This window comes from Thunnus maccoyii, chromosome 20, assembly GCF_910596095.1.
Source record: "Thunnus maccoyii chromosome 20, fThuMac1.1, whole genome shotgun sequence".
Classification (NCBI taxonomy): Eukaryota; Metazoa; Chordata; class Actinopteri; order Scombriformes; family Scombridae; genus Thunnus; species Thunnus maccoyii.
Window position 1 is genome coordinate 9,752,039 of NC_056552.1, and position 26,625 is coordinate 9,778,663.

The window sequence follows — 26,625 nt, forward strand, 5'->3', positions numbered from 1 at the left end:
TGGTTAACTAAGACTGGAACATAACAAAATCTGCCCATCGGCATCTCCAAAGCTCACTAATTAACATGTTATTTGGACAGAGGCAGGGTAGCTGTTTTCCCCTGTTTCCAGTCTCTATGCTAAGCTAAGCTAACCGGCTGCTATAAGCATATTTCCCAAAATGTAAAACTATTCCTTTAACATGGTGAGATCAATTACAATAGAAAATGTGGCCAAAACTACAGAAAATAGACCAGAGTAATCCTTGAAATAAAAAAAACAAATCTACAAAAATATGCCCAGCTAGAGTACTTTACTCTTCTGAGGGAGAGTTATTGATCTTAGAGGGTCAACTGAGTGATATAGTCCCACTCCATCAAGGGCGCCATTGGAAAGCCATTCATCAGTCCAAACAATCAATGCCTTTGATCAGCTGTGACTGTTTCAGGTCTTGTGCTGGTAGGTTAAGTGGAGGAGAGCTGTATTGATCAAACAGTTGATAAAACTCCATTCCCTCCCTTAACCTCCAACCCCGCTCCCCTCTCTGCATTTTCACACAAGCATCCAACCGCCGACATGTCGAGTCTCAGCTACAATACCTGAACATCTCTCTCTCTCTCCCTCTGCCTACGCAGCTGGATAATGTGATGGAGGAGTCAGGGCCAAGGACTATGTGTAAGTCGACGTCATCCATTATTGTCACCTCCATATCCAGCCCATGTATATTGCATAGCCCCCCAGGTTTCCATGGCAACCTCAAACTGACCAGAACTTACAGCCCGGTTGCTAAGGAGCCCCTTGACATAGCCAGGCTGGAGACGACAGCATTACCATGAACAGCTGGACAAAAGTGCAACGACTGTGTGTAACTGTGTGTGTATGGTGTGTGTGTGTGCACGTGTATGTGTGTGTGTGTGTGTGTCCGTGTGTTCCAATATTTCCCCCCATGGGACTTTTCTGTACCAGCATGCTGTTAACTAGTTATGGTAAATTAAAACCACAGCATGCTCTTATTGTTTTTTTTTGCATAGTGTGTGTGAGTATGTGATTGTGAATGCCCAGTAAATTTAAATTCATATTTGCACACATACATTTGTTCTACTCTTTCTGACATATCATGGTGGTTGGAGATGATTTACCTCGGAGCCAGAGGCAACAAATTAGCCTTAAAAACACAATGTGAAAAGCGTTATTTCTAAGGTTGAGTATCGGGAACTGTAGATTTGCATCAATTCCTGGCTCAGATTTTTGTCATATAATTTTAGTAGAAGAAATCAAAATATGTGTTTATATACATATACAGTATATACATAAGTCTTTTTATCTTGCCATCTATGAGTTGAATGTTTGCTGTTAAAAACGTGTTATTTCCACCTTCTCATTACGTGGTTCGGGGGTTTTATCACTGCAACTGATGACATAAAAAATGCTGAAATTATTTTCTATATTATTTAATGTTTTAATGCTATGTGCAGTGATGCATCCATAACCAGTGATGTCAACATTGATAAATATTAACATTAGATCAAATTACACCTGATTGAGTATGAGAAGTAGTGGCGCTACTGATCCCACTGAGAATCAGCATCCTACTTTGCAACTATATGCAGATTAAAGCCACTTTTAGTTCAACGCGTTGGTTTGCAAAATACCATGATTCTTATTATAAAACTGTGAGCAGTTCCCAGCACAGGAGTTGGCTGAAGCTACTGTACACAAACTGAAATGAAAGCTGAGGTAAACAAGTAATTGGCGTCAAACATTTAGCAAGTCGGTGAGAGACACATTTTTCTAACTAGCTTGGATGAAGCAGAGCTAAAATGACAATGAATACTGAATGAACATTGAAAGAAATCAATTAGACAAATGCCCATGCTGCTTTTATCCTACTAGACGTGTAGATAAGCCCACCCATGTACATGTTTCACCACGTTTTGTATGTATTATTTTAATATCTCAGAAGTTGGCATAGAAATCTGCTGTAAATTCAGATTCACAGAGACGTCCTCTATATTCCTGGAAAAATGTGTACATTGATAAAAATTAATTCCCTAATCAGAAGTCAGCCAGAGAATTCACAACTGCTGCTTCACGCTAAAATGATGGAGCTTCTCACTCACCCGTGAAATCCAATTAACTCGGTCAACCACCGTAAATAAATTGAAATTGCACCTAATACTGTATGTTAGCCAGGAGAAATTGATCAGTAAATGCTCATCTTTGTACCCTCAAGAGGCCGTAACACACCGAACGCCACTTTAATACGTGTTTAACTTGTAAACTGGGTAATCAGACACACATACACACACATGCGGCAGGACAGGAGAGGATATAGTCAGTTTGTTCTCCCTCTGGCTCTTTGACAATGATTTTTCCAGTCCTGATTACATGAAGTACCACAGATCAGGCAGATTGGGGCACAAAGTGTCACAATACCAATACTGTGTGTGTGTGTGTGTGTGTGTGTGTGTGTGTGTCTGTGTGTGTGTGTGTGTGTCCGCACTGAAAACTGGACTCAGTACTGTACTTTGCATTCCTCTTGATGCCATACCACAAATGTGTCACAAAACCAATACTGTGTGTGTGTGTGTGTGTGTGTGTGTGTGTGTGTGTGTCTGTGTGTGTGTGTGTGTGTCCGCACTGAAAACTGGACTCAGTACTGTACTTTGCATTCCTCTTGATGCCATACCACAAATGTGTCACAAAACCAATACTGTGTGTGTGTGTGTGTGTGTGTGTGTGTGTGTGTGTCTGTGTGTGTGTGTGTGTGTCCGCACTGAAAACTGGACTCAGTACTGTACTTTGCATTCCTCTTGATGTCATACCTTGCTGTAATATCTGCCATTAGATATACAGGTGACAGTAAGCTCAGTGATGTTACTGTTTGTATAAGCGTGTGGTTTCTGGATTGTAATCATAAACCTCATCATAGACAGACGCACAAAACCGCTTCACCAACTATGTTTCTCCCTCCTTGTCATTGAACATCATATATTCTAAAGCTTTTTTTTCTCCACTTCTGTACATCGCTGCTCCCTTCGAGATTCCCAAGATTGCTGCATTATTGACTATGATTGTAATAACTTCTGAAATAAATCTGACACATGCTGTCACTTTTATGTTTGTTAAATGATAAACAGTTAAATTAAAGATTAAAATCTTAGTTAACAACGGCTGACACATTCCCTCTTTTGCTCGTTTATCCTGCAGTGTCCATCAATGAATGTACAATGTAAATATGTTTAAAATGTTATGGCAAAAATTTTAGCATCATGACAAAACAAATATAAATATTATATATACAGTATATGAAAATTTTAATTCTGCTTTAATGAAGTGATGGTTTTATGAAGTGATGGTTTCATGTTGATTTTGTTCTTTGTACAAAATGTTTTGTGTTGTTTTTATTTATTTTTCTAAATAAAAATGTTGCTAAATTCTGCACATTCTGGTGTCTCCATCTTTTTGCCCTGATTATGCTTTAATTAGCCGCTGCAATTCATGATACTTTTCCGTTAGTGATTGAGTATTTTTTCTCAATTAATTGATTAATAGGTTGGTCTAAATGTCAGAAAATAGTGGAAAAGTAGCCACCACAATTTCACAGAGCCCACGTTGATGTCTTCAAATTGTTTATTTTGACCATCCAACAGTCCAAAACCCAAAGGCTTTCAGTTTCTTATCATTGAAGACAAGATATGAAAACCAGCTAATATCATTTTTTTCAAAGCCGGAAGCAGTGATTCCTGGCATTTTTGCTTGAAAATTTAACAATTAATTGAATAAGTTTCTGTCAATCAACTAAGCGGCATTCAGCATTTCAGCTCTACATTAAAGGATAAGTTCACAATTTTTCAAGTCTGTCCTAAAACAATAGTCAGGTGCCCATATGGATGTTTGCCCCCTGTTTTTCTTGTCGTAATCATTCCTCCTGTTCATACTGACCATTAGAAGATCCCTTCATAATGCACTTACAATGTAATTGATGTGGGGCAAAATCCACAGCCCTCCTTCCATTAAATAATGTATTTAAAAGTTTACCTGAAGCTAATATGAGGCTTTAGTTCCAAATTGGTCAAATCATGTCAATAGCTTTCAAAGCTACTGTCTTTTTAGTGTCAAGTTCCCTCTTTTTGTTAACATCCTTCCACTGCAGCTCGACAGGGAAACACTGTCCGTCAAGACACAAAAAGACTGTGAAACTAATTCATTACAGTGTTCTTGGTGGTCTGCACTTCTCTTAAAAAAACAGTCAAGGGGTTTATATCTTTATTAAAACTAAACATCATTTTGTTCTGGTCAGACATATAAATTCATATGCATACATACAGTCATGTGCAGCAGTGCATGATTGTGGGATTGTGGTCAGTGCAACCCGTTATCCACCATCCATTACTCACTGATAGTTTAGAAAATCATTAGGTCATTTTCCTGAATGGAAGAGATCCATCCAGCACAGCAGACAACAGCTGAAACATCCTGATGTAACAGAGTGGCATCAGTTTAGGTCACATGTCACCATGTCAGAGAGCATATATGATGGACAGTTATCCTGCATGCTGTTTGACCTGAATAAACGTCCACACAGAACTATGGCGCCCTGTAGAGGTAAGAGTTGGTATTATACTTGAATGAGTATGTGGTGTAAGTAGGTGGGAGAATCAGATAGAGATGAATCTGTCATTCCTATCCATTACAGGAACATCTTGTCCGCCTTTTCTCTCACTCACTTGACAGGAAACGTAATTTAGTATTGCTCAAGCATGTTGTGAAAGGCTCACAATAAGAATAATGAAAGACAAGAAATGGTATGCACATTACGGCATAGTATACAGTAATGAAACAAAAACAAACTGTCAAACATGACTGAAAAAAATAACAGAATATAGAGAATATATGCGATAAAATGAGTAATAAACTGAATGTAATAGGAATTGTTAGAACAGCAGAGAGAAAGAGATAACATCAAAATTGGAGTAAATTTTTCTTTCATGAGTTGCTCTACTGGTTTTCCTTCAAGCTCTGACTTGTTGCTGCCTCAATGACAATGTCAATTTTCCCCCTCAGAGTAATAAATGAGTTTATTTTGGTGTGAGAGTATTATCTTTCTCTACCTTCTCATCCGTGTGAGAAACCTGTATGAGGTCAACGTGTGTGTGTGTGTGTGTGTACATGTGCTTTTGTGTGAAGGGAAGGAGAGACAAAAGAGCATCAGTGACATCCCTGGTGTGTAATCATGTTGTTATCCATCACACCATGGCTAGAAAGTAATTTCTACCGAGTGTGTGTTTCATCGTGTGTGTCTTTCTGAGGGGAGAAAAATCCCTCCACTCCAATCCACTTATCACAAAAACAAGTACATTCTCTAGAGGCATTGAGGACATATTGCACAACCCTTGTGGATAATAGCATGTTATCTTTTGGTGTTAAATAGCTTCAGTGCCATATAAATAAATTAATGTTTATTGAAACTTGCAGTCATTTTTTTCCATTGTTTTTAGTCTATGCACAAATGATTGCATACACTATGCTAACATGCAATTTAGTTTATGGTTTTGTGTCTTGATATGAGTTTTATCTCATGATAAATGTGCTAAAAGTAAAGGTCACTGATTTTAGGACACAGGCTTGCATTACTTACAGTATGTGAACATCCAGGATACAAACATTGATATTGTTCCTGAGTACAAATACTCAGAGACTGTCACTAATAACAAGCTTTATTTGAGCTTTTTTGAGTCAAATACTGAGGCTGTTTGTGAAAAAGTCTTTGAATATATATTTTTTAAGAATCCTCTTATGACTTTGTTTTATCAGTGATTTATCGATTCTCTCCTCACTTACTTTATTTTCGGTTTGGTCTTGGTTTGGTTGCCTTCGTCTTGTAAATAAAACACAGGCTGTCAAAGCTTCTCAAGGTGGCCAGTATGGTTGGTGTGCAGCACGCCCAGCTTCAGGACATTTACAGTAAAAAGAAGTATCAACAGTATCAGGAAAGCTCAACTAATTCTTAACTGTCCTGATCACAGATTTTGACCTCCTTCCTTTACACTACAAGACGCTCAAAACAACAACTCTCTTTTATTTCTGTAGCCACTGGAATGCTACATCTGTAAGGGAATAATACTATATAATAATAATATAATAATACTATATAATAGGGAATATAATTGACATTTTGGGAACGTATTTGATTTATCTGCTGAGCATTAAATGATAGGGCTTTTCATAAAGCTTTCTCTTAAAGCCTGTAAGCAGGGATATTCTGTCCTTGCAGGTTTGTCAAACCGCATAGCTAGAAAGATAGCTAACAGAAGACTCGGTAGACTGCACTGAATACAAAACACCTTACACAGTCACAATGAAATATGTGCAACAATATTCAACCATTTTCTTTGTCACAGGTTTCCAAATACAGCCTAAGTGACTTAAACACACCTTTTAACAGTGGTTTTTGAAGCATATTACTAAACTACAGCATATTACTAAACTATAAATTACTATATTACTAAACTACAAATCTACTCCAAGGATCAAACTAAAAAACTCTGTGGGTCAGCACTGAGCCTGCATGTCCACTGTTTGGCTGTGCTGTGTAGACTAAAATAAAAACAGCAGGATACAGCAATTTGGGGAGAATATTACAGGTGCAGTACCTCAACCTGCCTGTATGTGTCACTAATTTACAACAAACACTGACTGTGGTCAGAACAAGGGAGAAACAGCTAGCTTAGCTTTGTTCAAAGTTTAAAAAAAAAACTCTGCCTATCGTTTTATTGATTTTATTTGTTGAATCCATACACAAACAGAAATGAACTAGAAATACCACTTCACACTTGTATGCCTCCGCAAACCACTTAAGTTGCAGTTTATATCCATGTCTGTCCAGGCTCATATAATATTTGTAGTGAAGAAATTTAATAAAAGGTATTAAGTGTCAATTCTGGCGAAATGGAGGTTATCACTATATTGACATGTATGATTCCAGTGAATAATTTCCAATAAGAAACTTTGTCATAATTAGCATATTAATTCTTGAGTTATAGCCAAAAATGTGTTTCATGAGGTCATGGTGACCTTGACCTTTGACCTTTGACCTTTGACCACCAAAGTCTAATCATTTCATCCCTGAATCCAAGTGGACGTTTGTGCCAAAGTTGAAGAAATTTCCAGAAGGCATTCCTGAGATTGTTATGGTTCTGGTTCCAGTCTGGCTCTATGTCCCTCCACCAGTCCACCAGATGCCCTCAGGCTTTTCTGCCAAAGACTGGACTGAGTGGGAAGAAGGACAGATAAGAGGTTCAGCTCAGAGCAGCTGTTGCCTTTTGTGGGGTTTTTTTTTGTTTGTTTTTGCCAGCCCACTCTTCCCTCCACACTTGCCCTGCATTCTGTCTCATTAGCCCTGCCTTGCTCCCTGTGTCTTCCTAGCCAATTAGCTCCCAACCTGCCCCTTGTGTCTTGCCACCTGTTCCTTGTTGTTTGATTAGTTCAGTTTGTATGTATCCTGGTTTTCAGTTCAGTTTTTGTTGGATCCTTTGTTCTATTCAGTTTGCTCAGGTTGTTCTGCTCTGCATTTTGCTTTTTACCTGCATGAGCCTAAATAAATACGCTGTGCTTGTAGTCACCTGCATTTGGGTGAACCAGCCAGTTCAAGCAGTCATGGACCCAGCAGAGTACACCACTCCTGGAGAAGGTCTTTGTACAGCAGCAGTATTTCAAGGAGAGACCATGGGTGAGTAATTTTGTTCCCCACCTGGATGTCGACCACAATAAACTCAACCGTTTCCTGTAGACCAACTCAGTTGACTTTCCTGTAGTCTCCAAGCCTGCACTCCAGTCTGTTCACAACCAGCCTGTCAGCCGGTTTCGTGAGTCTGCAGCCTGCTGGTCCTAAGCCAACACCAGCTCAAAACCCTTTCCTGGGAACCCGTCAAGCACTGGGGGAACCTTGATTTGACGAGCCTCCAAGCCTGTCAGCCGCTAGCAGCCATGCCATCCTGATTCTTCCAAGCCTGTCACTCCAGCCTTCTCTGCACTTAGGCCTGCACCTGGGACTGCTAGCCTCCAGTCTACCTCTGCCTCTGAGTTGGCTAGCCTCCTGCCTCATCATACCCCTCCAAGTCCAGCCCCAGTCTCCACAGACACCATTAACTGGACGAAGCAACCAAGTATGGACCCAGCAGAGCACCTTTCCCTTTTCGAAAAGATAAAGGAGTTTGGTCAAACTGTGGTGCTCTTTATCACAACTCCCCCTCCTCAGCACAAGCCTCAGCTGTGGGTGGAGGTCTGGATCCAGAGCAAGTGGTCTGCAGACAGGCCATGGGTGACGTGTCTTTATCCCCGGTGTGACACTTTTCTGGAGGCCTTAGAGCATTACCTACAGTCCAGCCCAGCTCTTTCATCTGAAGTCCCCACTTTGCTAGTGTCTGCAGAGTCTCCACTCCCCAGCGTCACAGAGTCTCCATTGCCTAGTGCCACAAAGACTCAGCCCCTGCCTCTGCTGACCTGCAGCAATTTCCAGTCCCTGCTGAACTGCAGCAACCTCCGGTCCCTGCTGACCTTCAGCAACCTCCTGTTCTTGCTGGGCTGCAGCAATTCCCTGTTTCTGAGCTGCAACAGCCGCCTGTTTCCCTGGCTCCTCCAGCTTACCTGACAAACTCCCAGTTGGCCTTCATCACTGACCTCCTCCTCCTAGACCTTCAGCAGTTGGTTATCTCCACCGACTTCCTCCCACAGCTTCAGCAGTCGACAGTCCCCACCAACCCACAGCCAGACCTCCCAGATCATCAGTCAGCCATCTCTGCCAACACCAAGTCAGACCTCCAGCTGCCCGCCTCCTACTATGCACCCCAGCGGTCTGCCTCTTCTGCACCCTGTCCCGACCAGCAGTCGAATCTTCTGGTGACAGCTGCCCTTCTCTAGGCCTCCGGCTTCATTGCCGACCTCTAGATCGGCCCAGTTTGTCGCCGACCTCTAGATCGGCCCAGTTTGTCACCGACCTCCAGATCAGCCCAGTCTTCATAACCGACCTCCAGGGCAGCCACGCATGTCTGGTCATCCACCTGGTCACCCTCTGGAGTGATACAGGCCTTCAGTCCTGCATCCTGGTCGCCCTCCAGATCTGTTACGTCCTTCAGCTCAGCCCCCAGGCCACCCACCTGCGGCCTCATGCTCTGCTCTTGTTCTGTCACCAGGACACTTGCCCTTGTGCATGGTTATATTGTGAACTTTGGCTTATGGATGAAGTTCTGTTTTTGATGTGTCCTCAGCACAGAGGAGCTATTGCCTTTTGTGTTTTTTCTTGTATTTCCCAGCCTGCTCTTCCCTCCACTCCTGCCCTGCATTCAGTCTCCTTAGCCCTGCCTTGCTGCCTATGCCTTCCCCAACCAATTAGCTCCCAGCCTGTCCGTGTGTCTTGCCACCTGTTCCTTGTTATTTGATTAGTTAAGTTTGTATTGATTTCCTGGTTTTCAGTTCAGTTTTTGTTGGATCTTTTGTTCTGTTCAGATTGCTCAATTTGTTCTGCTCTGCATTTTGCTTTTTACCTGCCAGCTTTGTTTTACCTGCACAAGCCCAAATAAATACGTCAATCTTCAGCCTTGCTGTGCCTGTAGTCGCCTGCATTTGGGTCGACCTGCTCCATTACACCTAATAGAGATATAACGTTCATGAGAATGGGATGGACAACCTGAAAACACAATGCTTCTGGCCACAGCTGTAGCCATGGGCATAAAAATGTTAATTAGTAAAATGTACAGTTGCTTCAAAGATTTTCTTAAGAAAACAAAATAAAACTGAATGCCTTAATGTTTTACTTTAATATTTCATTAATTTACCCATTAGATAAGGTTTTTAAGGGGATAATTAATGAATTAATAAATGGATTAAAATAAAGTTATTGGCACAGATAAAGGGTTTTAAAGGGGTCAAAAACCTAACCTAACCCTAAAGTGGACCAAAACCTATTTTTTTAAAAAAACTTAATTTATGCCTTAATTTTCTAATTAAAGGGAAAGTTCATGGGAGGTTTTCATGGGTTTTGATCCATTTAAAAAGTTTTTTTTCAGGGGTAAATTAAGGAGTAAATAATGGTACCTTAAGGGATTCTTGTTTCATAGTGTAGCTAGCTGTTCCCTCCACTCCCAGTCAGACTGAGAGTGCTATCGTCTTATCCACTGTAACTCTGGGCAAGAAAACTATGGTAATAAGTGTGTTTCCCCAAAACCACATCTACTGGAATATGTTTGGAGTAAAGGTATTCGATATTGAATCTCCAACTGAGTGCGTCATCAATATAGACCTTTAGCCCTTGGTATTGATGAGTGCTGTCTCGAGTGATAGATTTGCAATCGATGTTAATTAACTGGGATCAAACACCACACTATCTTGTGTCCTTTTCACATTTAAATTAAGGGGTTTAGTATCACATTTAGTACACAAACTTGTCAGTTTTAAGGTGAGTTTGTGACTCATACTGTAACTGATTCACAAAAATATCAGGACGTGATTTTAAAAAACGCAACAAGTCTGTCACTACCAATTAAACAATGTCTGAATCTGCTGTTTGTGTTTGTTTAACCTTAACAGCTGTGGTTGGCTGCTAATTGAATTGCTCCATATTGTACACATGTGCACAAACACTCACATATAATACTGGCAGCTCAATCAGCCTGGTTGAGTGTTTCTAGGGAATCAGGACTGGGTAATTTGTTGTTTCCTTCACGAGCACAATGAAAGACTGCGAGACAGAAAAGCAAATGACATCACTGACCAGAGGCTGATTACAGATAATAGGGTGCTAGCAGTATGCACTGATAGCATTAAGAGAGAGATAGAGGGGGGGAGAGAGAGAGAGAGAATGTGTTGCAGTAAGAGGGGTCTATATTGGCGATGTGAATCGGCAGTGAAGCATTCTGGGGCTTCGTGTTACAGGCCTTATAAGGGCCAGGGCCCCTGTGTCTCTACTCGTCTCTGCTATTCTTAGGCTGCCTGTCCATCACCCTCAGCAACCCTGCAGGCAAGCAACTCTTCTCAATCTTAATAGTAAGTTTAGTGTTGATTTTAGAGACTTTTCACATTCTCAAATTTAAGGTTTATTGAGAGGATTTGGGAGGGGGTTGAATTCACGGTGAGAGCTTGAGGATGTTTTTTGGTGGCTCTTGTCAGGAGAGACAGTGTGCAGAGACTCTACACATATCTGTGTGTATTTGTGTTCATGAATGCATACCTATGTGTGTGTGTGTGTGTGTGTGTGTGTGTGTGTGTGTGTGTGTGTGTCACAGAGGTTCCACAGCATCTGACCCACCCACCAGCACCACCACCAGCACCACCACCCCTGGGTGTTTGTCCTGAGAACTGGGAGCAGACGGGGAGAGACGGTAGTGAAGCCAGGGCCATTGAGGTACCGGCTGGGACAAAAGGATAGCAGAGGAGGACGGAGAACAAGGGCACGCCGAGCAAGAGGCGAAACCACACAGCCAGCCAGCAGGAGTTGTTAACAGGAGGAGTGTTGACGTTTAACCGAAGATGAGTACGTACACAGTGACACTGAATGGCCCTGCTCCATGGGGCTTCAGACTACAGGGAGGAAAGGACTTCAACATGCCACTCACCATCTCCAGGGTAAGGACAAAGTCGCCCTCACAAGCTGAGATTTGTTGTGACAAAGCAACTTACAAATAAAGAGAAAGTAACAAGCAGTGTGACAAGGTATCTCACAGACAATGACAAACTGATAATCCACTGTGACAGAACAATGCACTGGCACATTATGAGGAAATGCACTGCAACCGAAGGTCTTCAACACAGTCTAATATCCAGTGAGACTAAATGATACACAGACCAACTGACTTTGGCAAACTGATACACTCAAAGATAAACCAACATACACAATATGCAATAATGTAAACACATGCCATGCTTAACCTTCTAACTCCAAAAAGCTTCGCTTTTATCACATTTTCCTGCTTGAATATAAGAATATGTATCATTTCGGTGACTCATTGTGTCTTGGTAAAAACCAAACGAGTTTGAAAAGTGTACTTTTTCAGATTTCTAATGTTCCCACTGCAGCTACATTTAAATGACTATAAATGCAGCAGGTTTATTATAGGACCTCCTACACTATAAAATATAGTCCTCAAAATAACTAAATGTAACCTGGAGAAGTGAAACCTTTCATTTTTAAAGCCTAATTAAGCCCAGCTTTAACCCTTTCACCTGAAAATCACCTTTTCACCTGGTTTGACAACTTGTTGCATGTTCAGACTTCATTATGGTGTCTGTGCGTGTGCATATGTGTCTGATATGTGTGTGTGCAGGTGGGATTTTGTGTGTGTGTGCGCAGTGGCTGAGCAGCAGTTATGTAATATCGTTGTACGTGATGATGACAGGGAGGCTCAGATGTAATCTCCGGGGAGATTTCTAGAATAGAGCAGCAGTGGAAAGACTGGAATAGTTCGACTGGAGCATTTGTTACCTTTAACTGCTGTTAGTTTACTTGAAAATTAATAAATGCTTTGATTCCTTTACGTGCAAACTCAAATGTCTCATCAGCACCCAGATCTTAGCATGAGAGGTCATTGATTAATCATGATTGAAGTGGAACTGCTCAGCACAGCACTTCAAATAATCAATTTAGGGAAAGCAATACTGAGATACTGAGATTGACTAATTTTAACTACCAAATACCTTAAAATTTGATCAAAGCCTTTAAAAAATGACATTTGCTGACAAAGATATAATCATCTACTACTATACAACACAGAAAAGTTCAACATTGGAAAATGACAGCAAGCAAACGAGATGAAAACATAATTACTTTATTTTCTTATATGTATAATAAACTTCATTCTGTGGAGGTAACTCTAAAAGCTTTCAGGTGGCAAATTATAACTTCTTAATTTCTGCAGCAGAGAGGCTGGGGGTTGCTCTCTCTCTCTCTCTGGCAGGACTGCTGGTGTATTTACAGCATTTCCTTTAAATAGCAATAGAGGAGAGGTGGATGAAGTGGGGTGGGTACGGGACAGAAAAGAAGAGAGGAGAGCGAGGAAGCCTACGGCAGCTTGTGTTACCTTTAGTAAGCTTTATTCCTCACGTAGGGTCAGTTTCAGTTTCAACCTGTGGAGCTGCTCCTGAGAGGACAGCGTCATTGTAGAGGAATGGATGTGTCGGATGGTTGATAGATGCAGGAGATGAGAGAGAGGGAGGGAAGGAAAGTGTAGAGGTGATGCTTATCTGACACTTTCAGCTCCTGATTGATGCTCAGCTGGTGATCAGGCTGGGTTTCATTGATTCACAGCTCCAGACTTCTGTTAGTTTATTGTTCTCTGATCCTAGTCTTACAGGCAACCAGGGGAGCTTTGATCCACGTCTGGTATGACATTGTGTCACTGAATTTGTGTTCACCCTGTGGTTGTGATGGGCTCTGACAGGTTAACATAAAACACTGGTGCTTGACGTGACAAGTCAGGGTGCGATTACAGTTTGACATAACACCCCCACGGTTTGGATTTCGACATACTTTTACCAAGAACTAAGAAAGGAAAGAGGAATGAAGACATTGGATTCCTCACATCTTGTTAGCCAAGCTGAATATGTGACACATGTCATTTTGTGTGATCATTAGTGAGGTTCAAACTTAGAAAAACTGCTGAAATAATTATCTTAATATGTGTCATCAATGTCACTTCACTCTATTTACATGCTCTCATGAGGCTGAGATATTTTTAAATGAATGAAAACAGCACTCTGGTCTTTGATTGGCTTCTGTCATAAGCTGGTGCACATGGGAGAAGTATGCCTTAGGGGGAAAATATCCACAATATTTTTATAGACTGATCTAATAGATTTAAAACATGCAAGAAACATTTTTAAAAGAAAACTCTCTGGCTACTCTTTTATTAATATCCAATTTTCGAGGAATCTGTCTTCATCTCCAGTGAATGGTATCTTTGTCATCTCTTATATATGAAGTCTTTGATGTGTATGAAAACATGTATGATGGATTGGATGTGTCTGCATGTGTGTTTGATTGCACTGAAGCAGCCATGCAGAAATAATTTTTCTCCGCCTGATAACACCTTGTTCTTCCATCCGCGGCTGAGTACTGAGCCCAGTTCTTCAGTGTGGACACACACACGCACACACATTGTTACACACCCGCATACAGACATAATTACTGGAATTCAACTATTCAAGGATGAGAGAGACATGCAAAAAGCAGACAAAAAAGGAAACAGGAGGAACAAGGACACAAATGACAATCTAAAGGCTGATTTCGACAGTCGACACTTTTGTTAAGTGTCACTCAACCGAAATTAAAGAGTCATGTGACTTCGGCGAAAGGTTTCAGTCGTGTCCATCATAACCAGATGCTATCCTCCAACTGGCTTGTTTAGTTACATTACATCATCCCAACTGGGACTAATTAAACAAGGATGTTGCAAATTATCTAAAGTTGCAGACCAAAATATCAATAAGGAAGTTCAGCGAAAACTACAATCTCCATGGTGACAATAGCAACACTACCCAATCACATTGCGCGACAAAATACGATGTTGTCCATGACATAACAAAATTCTCCAGGTGCGCGACATGAGAGGAACATCTCCAGTGAGACTTTTGTCTTTCGAAAATACGTCATTTTTATCAAGTGACATTTATCAAAAGTATTGGACACCTAGAAAATTTTGTTATGTCGCGGACACGTCGTATTTTCTCACGCAATGTGATTGAGTGGTGTTGCTATTGTCGCCATGCAGATTGTCGTTTTCGCTGAACTTCCTTATTGATATTTTGATCTGTAACTTTAGATAACTTGTAACGTCCTTGTTTAATTAGTTTAGCTAGCTCGCCGAAGCATAAATTGAAAACGTTGCGCGTCTCTTTAATTTCTGTCGAGAGCGACCGACCATAAATCAGCCTTAAGAAGAAGCAGAAGGAAATATTATGTAAAAATGATATAAAAAAAAAGTGACATAATGCATGTAAGCTACGTTATGGTTGTAGGAATGTAGCGAGGACTGCTAACCTTTATGTAAATAGAGAGGCTAGAATCAAGGAAGTCTTGTGTGAATGTCAGTAGCAGGTGTGTGGGAGGGGTATGTGTGTGTGTGTGTGTTTGGGGGATGGAGGGGGGCTCAGGAGGGTCAATCACAGTGAAGCCGCAGGCATCACTAGCATTGCTTATTTTTAACTCTTTAACGGGTTGACTGTAAGCCTAGACCCAGTGCTGTATGGCCCAGGTCTCTCTGAGCTCACTTAAACCTTGTCACTGTGTAGTTTAACCACTAAAGTCTGGCTTTGTAGCAGAGCCAGGAGAGTGAGTATTCAGCTGAAGGTCAAAGAATGCCTGACAATTTGAAAGGTTTAAAAATAAAGACCTACAGGGTAACCTTTCACTATATCTCCACAATAAAAACTTCTTTTTTAGCTTTCTTTGATTTAACCACTCAGCCACCATACAGACTGTATACTGTATTATAGTTTGAGCCACATTCACTTCACCTTTAGCCAATCTTAATCTCTACTGCTGCATTCATTTCATATTCACTTGCTCAGTGCATTCCAGTAGCAAACGCAGAGATGCAAAACATTATTCTTAACATCAGAAATAAGATTATTCTGTCCTGAACACTGTATGGCTTCATTTACCAGACGTCCTGCTGCTTTTTTACTCATTTATTTGGGTGTCAGACAGCCTTATTTGCTGCTGTGAAGACTGATTAGAGTCTTAGGTAAAATGCAGTTCCACTCTGTCGATCAGCCTAACACAGAAATTTTGATCCAGCCCTTCATCTGCAGAACGGATGGATTAGTTTATTTTGCCTCATCAGCTTTTCTCTACCTTTAAGGCTCGATACAGCAGGCTTATTTACTGAGCTTCTACTCATACAGCATACATAACTGTGTGGAGTGAAGCGCATAGGAAGTCACATGTTGGCTGAGCTGTAGCGCTGCTTTGTGCCTTTGAGGTTTAAGGCAAAAACAGTCGGATGAACAAAGTTTTTAATTTCAGTTTACATTTTTTTTATTTATTCACAGCCAGTCTAGGGCAATAAACCCCAGTCCCCAGTCTATTCCCCCAGTCTGTAATATTTGTTTGTGTGACTGCACATGTTTTTCAGTTGCTTCTGCGTTTCCTGAGGAATTCGTGTCAGTGTGACCTGCTCTCTTAACCTCTCCATAGATAACTCCAGGCAGCAAGGCTGCAGGCGGCAGCCTGGCCCAGGGAGACATTATCTCAGCCATTGATGGGGTCAGCACCGATGGGATGACGCACCTGGAGGCCCAGAACAAGATCAAGTGTGCCACCTCTCAGCTGGCACTCACCATGCATAAGTAAACAACCAGCACACTTACACGTCACACCTGTCCCAGCAAACTTAAGTAGATGATGAAGAAGGTACTGGAGCTGGATAATATTACCATCAGAAAGAACAGAACATGAGAGCAAATAAGTTTGGACATTTAGGGGAGGAAATCAAAATGGGTACTCATGGTGCTTCGAATGATATTCAGAAATTAAATGTACTTTTACATTTAAAAGGTATATTTTGTTGTTTAATCTTTAGATCTAGACGCCCTGCACCAGTTCCCACAGCAACTCCCAGAATGGACTCACCCATGCCAGTCATCCCCCACCAGAAGGTAAAAAAACACCCACACAGCATCAATAAGTTCACAAATCAACACACACAAAAATGAAATCTATCCTTGCAAACATAAGCTGTATGTCTGCATACTTGTACATGCTTGTATATGTGTCTGTCATGAGTATTTTGTCTTGTTGTCCCCTTCTTTAATGGAGCCATAGAGCCACAGACAGTGTTCTGCTGCCCTCTAGTGTAAAATATTCACAGTGCAGCTGCAGCAAGCTCTATACAGAGGTCAGAGGTCAGCAAACCACAAACACCAGCCAACTGACGAGAAAATGGAGACAAAACAAGCTGACAACTTTAGTCTCATTTCACTTTAAGCTTTCTTTTCTGTCTATCTTGACCTTCACCCATGTTTAAGGAGTTAAAAGAGGAGGTTCACATGGGGGAGACAGGGGATAAAATACCCTCCAAAAGGAATCTCTTCCAAGTCCCTAAAAAAGATCCAGAGATACCGCCGGCCTCTCCAACCCAACTTTCGACCCCGGTCAAACGTCCTGCATCCTTGACACCAGCTGCCGGCTCTCCAGGAGGCCAGTTGGGGCAGTACAATTCCCCAATTGGCCTTTACTCTCAGGACACGCTCAGAGAGATGATGCTGATGCAGGGCAAGTTAAGAGAGGGGTCGGCAGCTGCACAGGGACTTTCAGTGATGGGGTAGGTTACCGTAGTGATTAATACCCTCCAGTTATGTAATACTGAGTGAAGAAGGTTTAACTACCCACAAACAACAACCCAAGTTCATCTTTAATAAGTCACAACATTCCCCCGAACTTTCTGTTTTTCACCCTGGGGGCATGAAGCGTTTGAAATGCACATCACACCTACCTCGTTTAACCTCACATTAACAGCACCGTGATGACAAAAAAAAATACTCAGAACTTTCCATAGCTATCCCAGCATTGATCATTCCTCTCACGCATGGTGCTATTTCTGGAGCATACACACAAACATACCTGGCTGACCTCCAGGTAACAGAATAGCAGGAGATCAGACTACAGGGGTCATTTGGGGATCTTTATTACAGGCAGACCTGAGACACTTGACTAAAGGTCGAGTGGCCTCAGCGCCCCATTCGGATGTGTCAGACGTCCAAAACATGATTCAGAATAAAGTGAGATTCACGTGCATTGTGGGAGAAGGAAGATATCAATGAGCTTTTGGTTTACTCAGTCCTCGTGAACGGTAAAGACTCATTTACTGTTAAATAAAAATGAGACCAGGGAGATGATGTTGCAAAAAGGAAATAATTTTAAAGAACTCTCTTTGCTGTTTCAGCTCCCTGATTTCCTTCTTTGAGGCTTCTTATCTTCTGGCAAGAGTAATAAAAGAATAAGCAGATCTTATTCCGGTTTTGCCTGGAAAACCAGAGACTTGCTTGTAAAGCATTTTTTGGTGGTTGTTACAGGAGGGTGACGATTTGTTACCATAGCAGAGTCGGGCTGAGGCAAGGGCAAACTGACAATTTGACATTTAATACCATGATAAGACCAATAGTTCCTACTGAAGACATAAATATTTAAAATCAGGTCACAAATTTCTACTTAATTTTTAAAAAAAGGCTGAGTAATGTCCTGAAACTGCTGGGCACCGTAGTTTTTAGCAAATATTACTCAAATACAAATAAAATGGTGCATTTGTTGGGGACTAGTTTCAGCCACGGATTTGATGTGCTAGTCGGTATTTATAGATTATGTAGGATTGATTCAAAATTGATTGTAATGAAGGAACATGTGCAAAACAATACTGGTTTTGGTCTTTTCTATGTTTTCCAGTTTGCACATTTTATACTTCCCATTAGAATGACATTGTAAGAAACGTGTGTTATTTAAGTTTCACCAGGTAGCATTTTTCTGTATAGAACTGCACATCTGGAGCTCTCAAAAAGGGGCTTGCGTCAGCCTTGTCTTATTGCATCCTTGTCTCACAATATCTTTATTCTGACTGAACTATATGTTGCAATATAGCGGGAGTTCAGAGAGTTGTTGTGGCCAGCATTGAGGGAACTCTCCTCAGTGGGATAACATGAGAAAAAACAGTACGCGGCTTCACACACGAGTGAGTTGAAGAGTCTGTTGCGTTAGCGCCACAAACCCTCTTTGGCGGACCAACCACTGCTGGGTGATGGAAAACTAGCTGTGCGCTGCTTGTGATTTTTCCCGGGAACGTCGCCACCGACACCCAGTTCCTGATACTGCAAATGCAAGGGCTTTCAGCAGTGGGCCATAGGCTCAATCACCATTGCGTTACCTCATTTGGTGCGAGATAGTGACTTAACAGACATTTATTGAAATGAAAATCTTCGAGACTTTTACTCTAATTATGGACGTAATGTGCTTGGCCTCTGACATATCACTTCCAGGCATCAGTCTTCACTAATGTGTTCCCCCGCTGGAGCTGAGCTGGTTTACAGTAACTGCCAGTGGTAAGTCAGGTGTCAGGAAACGTGCTGCAGGCAGACTGCAGGACGATGACGCCTGTATCATGCCAGCGGCCCCACCTCATCGAGTACATGGAGACTCTGATTCCACCGGATCGCACACACACACACACACACACAGGAGAGAGCAGCTGTTGCACATGGTCATGGAATGTTCTGCTCCTGTTACACACCATCCTCCTGAATCCCCTCGATGCCTCCTTGCCAAACCTGAGATAGGATGCCCCGTCTGTAGGGAGACGTCCCACGTGTGCCGAGCACGCTCCTCTTCACCTACTGTACCCTGAACACATCCATGTACCGTGTATGTATGTGTGTGTGTCACGGCTGCAATTCTGACATAAGTGGATCAGGTGGTATGTGTTGTGTTTTTGTGGGTGTATGTATTTGTGGCTGTTCTGTGCTAAATGCGTCGCTCCTGTGTCATGTGATAGAGACACTTCTGCTCTTGTCAGTCACCCCTGATGATGCAGGGGAAGCTGGGAAATATCCCAGTGATGACAAACGGCTGCTATTCTGACCTGTAGATGGGATTACTGCATGGCACTGTAGTTGGATAGTTTCCTACAAACACACAGTGCCATTGTTATAACCAAAATACCCCCGGTGATTCATTACATTCTCTCTTTCTCTTTCTGTCTGTCCGTCCCTCTCTGGTGTGTTTCAGGTTATCGCAAACACAGCTGCAAAGTCAGTACCAGAACATTTCTTAGGATTTCATGTGCATGAAGTGTACCTCAGTAGAGACTATTTAGTGATGGTGTGGAGTGAAGGTGTGGCCAACATGGATTCATGTGCGTGTAGCTAAAGCTAAAGCTTTATGCCTCATTGTGACTGTAACAGTATATTGAGTGTAATGATCATTTGTCTCTTCAGGTACCTGCAACAATAACTCACAGGCTGAGAATTTAAGATGTGTTATTAACATCTGGTCCCCAGAAGTGGAAAGTAAAAAACTACACCCACTCAACTCAAGCACTCTAGTTAACTACAGTTTCATGGTTTTGCTCCTTTACTTGAGTAAATTTTGTGAGATTTTCTACTTTTCCTCCACAACATTTCATCGCTTTATATTAATTTGACAGCTATAGTACAAGTTAATTTACAGAAAGAGATTAAATATCCTGCAAAACCTATTTTAGGAAGAGTTCATAATATAATGTAATGCTAAACTACACAATATTTAGTAGATGGAGTAAACACAAACACAGTATGAAAGGACCAAAATGAGTACTTTTGACACTTGAGTATATTTTAGAGCTGATACTTATTTACTTTTACTTAACTAAACTTTTTAATGCAGAACTTATACCTCTAATGGAGAATTTTCTGATATTTACCTATGTTTTCCACCTCTGCTGGTCCTCTTAAATCGCCCATATTCATCATGTGAAAATGATGAATGGACTGTTTATAAGTGCATGAACAAGTCGTATGTGTGTGCTATACATTCATGTTTGGCAGTCGTGTATCAGTAAAAGAAATATCTGTGGTGGTGCGTGTGTGTTTTACTGTGTCATGCAGATAATATTCTGGCAGTTTTGCCTGGCAATTGTTTTAAACATTAGCATGTTTGGTTTTCTTTGGACTGGTATGTCAACTTAACTGTTGGTAAAAGCTTGTATTTTGTTCAGCTGCAAGTCATGATGAAGCCTCTGTCCCAGTTCCACACTACATAGTAATGCTATAAAGTATACACTGTTTCCAGAGTTAGAACACAAGCAGCGTATGTCATTTACACTTTTACATGAAAATGATAAGTAAATCAAACAGAAACACTGGAATGACTCTCCTAATTAAACTTAAAGCCACTGTGCGTGAATTGTAATGTTATTTTATCATTGTTTCACTTATTCTGATTCCATAAAGTTTTATTTGTAGAAATATGAGACAATAATGGGGGAAATTACTGCAGTTTATGTGTTGGTTTCAGTTTCAGCACATCCATTAGGGGGCTCCAATGTCAAAAATTGTCCACTTTTACACACAGCAGCTTTAATGAGGCGAGAGAAAAATGCTTTTGCCTCGCCAATGTTCCCAGTTCATCATTACATTTCCCTCCCCTGTGTGTAACTCATTGATTCTCTTTGAGCATTGCATTGTGGGACAACTGTGTCCATAAACAGCTCAAAAATCAAGCAAATTGATTTGGTTTTGTAATTATTGCTTATTAATATAAATTGTCACTACAATCATTAGCCAACATTATTGAAGTTTCTTTTTTTAATCTTCTTTTTTCAATTTTGTTTGCTTTTATTATTATTCTCATTGCTGTCTGGGGAATTAATCTGCATCCTTAAGAAAAAAAAAAACTGAATTAGTTAGTACGTAGTGGTATGTAGTATGGAAGTGGGACACAGATATAGTAAAGTGTGATGTGTAAATGCGCTGCGTAGAACATGAGGTCTTTCTAAAAGCTTATATTCAGTGGTATAACAGCTCCACCTATCTGTCAGGTGCATTATTACATGTTGACCTGGATTCCTCCCTTCACTTTGGTGCTCTCTGTGTTATTTCTCTCCTTCGCTCCTCCTCTTTTCCCTCTTTAACCTCTCACCTTCAAACCCCTCACCCCTGCACCTGAAACCCCTCTTCGACCCACTGACCTCTGACCCCTTCCCTACGTCACTGACAGTGTGGAGTACACTCCCAGCTTCAACCCCATAGCTCTGAAAGACTCGGCCCTGTCCACCCACAAGCCCATTGAGGTTAGGGGTCCAGGGGGAAAGGCCACCATCGTTCACGCCCAGTACAACACACCCATTAGCATGTACTCACAGGACGCCATCATGGACGCCATCGCAGGGCAGTCGCAGGCCAAGGGACATGACAGGTGAGGTTACACAACTAAACTAATCCCTTCCCCACACTTTGTGCTTTCTCCAACCACATACTGTTCACACACCAATCAAACCTTTCCCAAAGCCCACAGGGTCGGTTCACCCAAATCATAAAAACATCCATACTTTCTCACTTACCGCTAGTAGCATCGATGTCGATTGTTTTGGTTTTATTTGTCCAAAATTTAACAGCATGTCCAGGTATATGAATAATCCACAGAAAATGCTGTCAACAATTTTCATTTGAACTACTTGTGCCAAAGAAATAGTTCCTATAAGAATGTTGACTCCTCCATAGAGCTTCAAAGTAGTAAAGTTTTTTTTTCAGGTGTCCAGGTTTTTGGAAGTAAAAGTCCTGTTGGAGCAAGATGGCCATGAAACTCTCCTGATTGATTCATAAGAGATCCACTACTGCATTAGAAAATAATAATAAAAAGTGAAAGGATACAAGTTTTTGTACATAAAAACTTAAGAAGAGAAGTTAACCCACGATTCCTAAGGAACATTTCAACAAGAAACATTGAATCACCAAGCTCAACTAATGGCAAAATGAAGCCAACGATTATTTATATAGTTTTTATAGCCCTTCACCACACAAAAAACTGATGACTAATTATATAAATCCTGTATCCTGTAGACTTTTGTGTATCTTTGTCGAATAAAAAATGAGTAAAACAGTGGCGGCAGAAATCTCAAAGAAGAGGAATCTCAAAACCAGGGCATAAAACACAATCAGCATGGCTATATACCACCAGCAGTAAGTGAGAAAATATGTATTTTTGGTCATTTGAATGAACAAACCCTTTAAAAATACTTTGCCTAAAAAGCCCAAGCACATAAAGAGGCTTTTGAACGTACCTGCTACAAATCGGATGCCCGGGCTTTTCCTTGTTGTCCGTGTCCGTGCCATGTACTCCTCTGTGCCTTTCACCCACTTTCCTTTGCTCATTCCATCCACAACCAACCACACCTGTGCTGTCCTCCACCCATCCCTCCCCATCCTTCCCTCCTGGTTGTGACCTCAGTGAGGAGGCGGGCTCCCCCCTGGCGTAAGTACAGCAGCTTTCCTATTCTATCCCGCCTCTCCTCATACAGTCTCCTATCATGTGTCTCCTTTGTCTCATGATTTCATAACAGCTTGTGCGTCGCTCCATATGTCTCATAAACTAACACTCATCTGTGTTTCTGACGTGTTTATATGTCAAACCAAAGTATTTGATGGACAAACTCACTAACCACAAGCCCTTGATGGACTTGGTTATGTGTCTGGAAGTACTTACATGTATAGGTACTTTGGTGAAAGTATGAGAGTGTGAGTTGTGTTACTGGGTTTTTGGGGGTCTTCGTCCTCTCCTGAAAAAGCAGCCGTCGCAAGCTCGGGAACCTGATGGGATTTCATGGCATGGGAATGTTCTGAGTATCCGATCACAGGTTTTCAAACGACTACCCGTTCAGTATTGACTCACTTTTCTAACACTTATTAAAGAATGCTAAATGAAAACGATCAAGTCATGTTGCTGTGTAAACTCACTCCGATATGTTCTGTACACAGAAGAACCTTCAAACTATGGGTCAGCGTAAAGACAATGAACAATGAACACACATACTGTATGTAAAGGAACAATAATGTAACAATTGGCCATAATGTAAAAACTGCCCATTACTGCCCTTTTTTCTCTGTAAATTAATAGTTAGTCCTGTGTTCTCCTTTGTTCCATTTTATATTTTAAATTCTTTGATTTCATGATTGTGCCCCCTAGTTTTACATTATTTTGACTAAATACCTTTTCACCATCTGGTTATGTAAGGTGGATACCTTACTTTGATATAGCAAATCAAATCTTGCATAAAGCAGGAACGTAGTGTTTGATCATAGCAGACGTCACACTGAGTCTGATAGCGTCCGGCTACACAACACAAGAGCCACAGACTCAACCCAAATTAGCTTTCCTGCTAAAATCTTTCTTTCTTATCTTTCTTATCTAACCTACAAACATGAACACCGGTCTTGTCCTGCACCTTAGCTTGCTGAACGAGCCACCAAACAAAAAAGTGCACCGGGGTAAAGTGCACCGGCACTGTTAGTAAGCAGGCTAGATAGCTAATTAGCAGCTCAGCTGTCAATATAACTGGAAATGTTGACAGGCTGTTTTAAGTGCTGCTATAGATGATAGTAAATCATGGGCATTAATTACATAATTATCAGTTTTTACATTTTGGGCCTTTACATACAGTACAGACTACAAACTCAGAGCTCTAACAGTCTTCTCTGACCTGCAGCGGAGCTCTGCCTATCAAGGACCCTGTGGTAGACTGTGCGTCTCCAGTGTACCAGGCAGTGATCAGGCCAGGCGAGTCCTCCCAGGAAATGTCTGAATGGGCTCGCCGTGCTGCCAACCTGCAGTCCAAGAGCTTCAGGATCCTGGCCCACATCACTGGCACCGAATACCGTCAGTACCTTGGTTCATTTATTTTGTCCTTCATTCCTTCCTGTGGCCTTTCACTGTTAATCTTCCTGATTCTCATCTCTACTAATCCTCACTTCTTGTTCAGACTCTGTTATCATCTCATTAGTGACCAAAATCTCTTGTCCATTTGTCTCTATGCAGTGCAAGACCCAGATGAGGAAGCCCTGCAGAGGTCGAGGTAAGAGTGGACTTTTAAGGAGGAGTTATCAGTCTCCTCACTTTTACAGAAAGCAGCATTTCAGCTCAGTGTGCATTTTGTTATTGAATACATACAGAAAACTATATCGATCTTATTATCTAACTCTTGGCAATAAAAATCTACATATTACTTGATGTAAGAATCTTTTCCCTTCCTCACCATCAGAGAGAAGTTTGAGTCGGAGGTGAAAGGGCCCCGCTTTGCCAAGCTGAAGAACTGGCACCAAGGACTGTCTTCACAGATCCTCAACATCCAGGAATAAAGAGGAGCAGGAGAGAGAAAAAGAGAGAGAGAGACAGAGAGGAGGAGGACATATAAAAGAGGACATGGACAAAAGCACAGGAGATAAACAGGAAGAGGGGATAAATTATGGAGAAAAAAGAGAAGAGAAGGAGGAGGAGTAAACTCCTCAAGAATGTGAGGTAGTGTTGTAGCCTAGATAAGTAGAATGTGAGACTAATTGTTAGTGTGAGAATGCTATGTGTTCATAAGCCCGATATTACCTGTCAAAACGTATCTGTCCGCTGCTAAGACCTGATCTCGCATTTGGGTTTTTTCTTTATTTGTTTCCTGTTTGTTTGGGTTCTGTCTCTCTCAAATGAAAGGGAAATTGTACAAAACATAATAAGTATTCAAGTTTAATGCAGAGTAATGTTTCTTTTATGCCCCAGTACATAAACGGCATTCACAAATGTAGGAATTTTAACACTATGAGCATGCTTGTGAGAAGGCACACAAGGACAAATACACACATAGAGATTTATCTACATGCACAAATACAGTATGTATAAAATGCACTCAAAAATGTACTGATATCAATGTGAATAAATGTTTTCTTAAAACTATATGGCTGAGTGAACTGTTGCAAAATCAAAAATGAAATGTATGGAAAGTGTGTCACTGTCTTTTTAGGGAATCAAAACTGGAGGCATGGTGTTGTGTCATGGTTGACAGGGATATTCTTCAATCAATGAGTCACATTTCCTGTCATTTCTAGTGCCGTCGGAAAGGCGTAGGGGGTGTTTTGACTTTGCAGAGAAGAACATCATTCAGATGGAGCATCTAATAGCTTTTGACAGATTAATATAACTGATTATTAGCTGGTGGCAACATGAACAACGACACAACTATGGTGGAAGGGTTAAAAGTCTCAAATACCCTGCACGAGGAGCTGAATATTAGTCATGTTTCTTTTTGTTGATCAAATATATGACATAAATAAAAGACAGTTGATGATGAAGTGGAAGATTTCTCCTATTGGACCTTCTACCTCCAAGTGAGAGTTGTTGCTAATCATAAATAACTGATTAATATTTCCAGTGTCTTATATTAAAATACATTTTTGTGTGTAAAATTAAGAATAAAACACAACATTAGCGGATTGTCACTGAATAAAGTTGGTATGGTGAACAATGTAGCAAGCAGTTGTCTGTTTAAACACCCAGCAAACATAGCATTAGGACTGGGTTATGCTAGAAAGTAACTAGTTTGTACATCTTGAAATTCTTGAACACAGCCCCCCCCCCCCCCCCCCCCCCCCCCCCCCCCTTCAACCACTTCAACCTATCTTCTGATGAGGTATACTGGCACCTTAAGCATTCATTTGGAGTTGTCAATCAAACTAAATCCACTTTTCACTCTGCTTTGAGCTCTATTTTGAGAAAAAGGAGAAAAGCTAGATGCTTCATTGTGTTTGACATAGTCATTAACATTTGTCTGCTGTTTTGTGCTTAAAGGGGATGTATCATACACATTCTCAGGTCTATATTTAAATTCTAGGGCTCTACTGGAATATCTTTGCATGATTTACAGTTTAAGAAAACCTCCTTATTTAACTTAAACTGGTCCTTTATGCAGCCCCTCAGTTCAGCCTCTGTCTGAAACAGGCCATTTTGGCTCCTGTCTCTTTAAGGCCTCCCTCCTAATGAGCCCACTTTGTTCTGATTGGTTAGAGCCAAGAAGCTTCTGTTGGCTCCAGAGGCTAGAGGTGAGGGGAACTGCAGAGTCAGGTGATAAGTATTTGTGGTTTCATCAGTATGAG

General features: G+C 41.2%; 2 protein-coding genes across 6 annotated transcripts in view; both read left to right on the plus strand.

Moving 5' to 3' along the window:
* LOC121887396 (melanopsin-A-like) overlaps positions 1–3,312 on the plus strand; it is a 41,378-nt gene extending 38,066 nt beyond the window's left edge. For all 4 annotated transcript variants that reach the window (XM_042398133.1, XM_042398131.1, XM_042398134.1 and 1 more), the window contains one exon: positions 615–3,312. In XM_042398133.1, coding sequence (XP_042254067.1) covers positions 615–815 — 201 coding nt within the window. In that variant the 3' untranslated portion in view covers positions 816–3,312. The remainder of the gene's footprint in view (positions 1–614) is intronic.
* Positions 3,313–10,942: 7,630 nt separating this feature from the next.
* On the plus strand, positions 10,943–25,429 carry ldb3b (LIM domain binding 3b). 2 transcript variants are annotated; one of them, XM_042396309.1, is made up of 10 exons: positions 10,943–11,022; positions 11,262–11,601; positions 16,169–16,320; positions 16,554–16,629; positions 19,745–19,767; positions 21,713–21,910; positions 22,943–22,966; positions 24,198–24,367; positions 24,527–24,563; positions 24,750–25,429. In XM_042396309.1, the coding sequence occupies exons 2-10, from the start codon at positions 11,506–11,508 to the stop codon at positions 24,844–24,846; spliced, it is 873 nt and encodes a 290-aa protein (XP_042252243.1). In that variant the 5' UTR covers positions 10,943–11,022; positions 11,262–11,505; the 3' UTR covers positions 24,847–25,429. The 2 variants fall into 2 exon arrangements, with proteins under 2 accessions (XP_042252243.1, XP_042252244.1); XM_042396310.1 differs by lacking the exon at positions 22,943–22,966.
* The last annotated feature ends 1,196 nt before the right edge of the window (positions 25,430–26,625 follow it).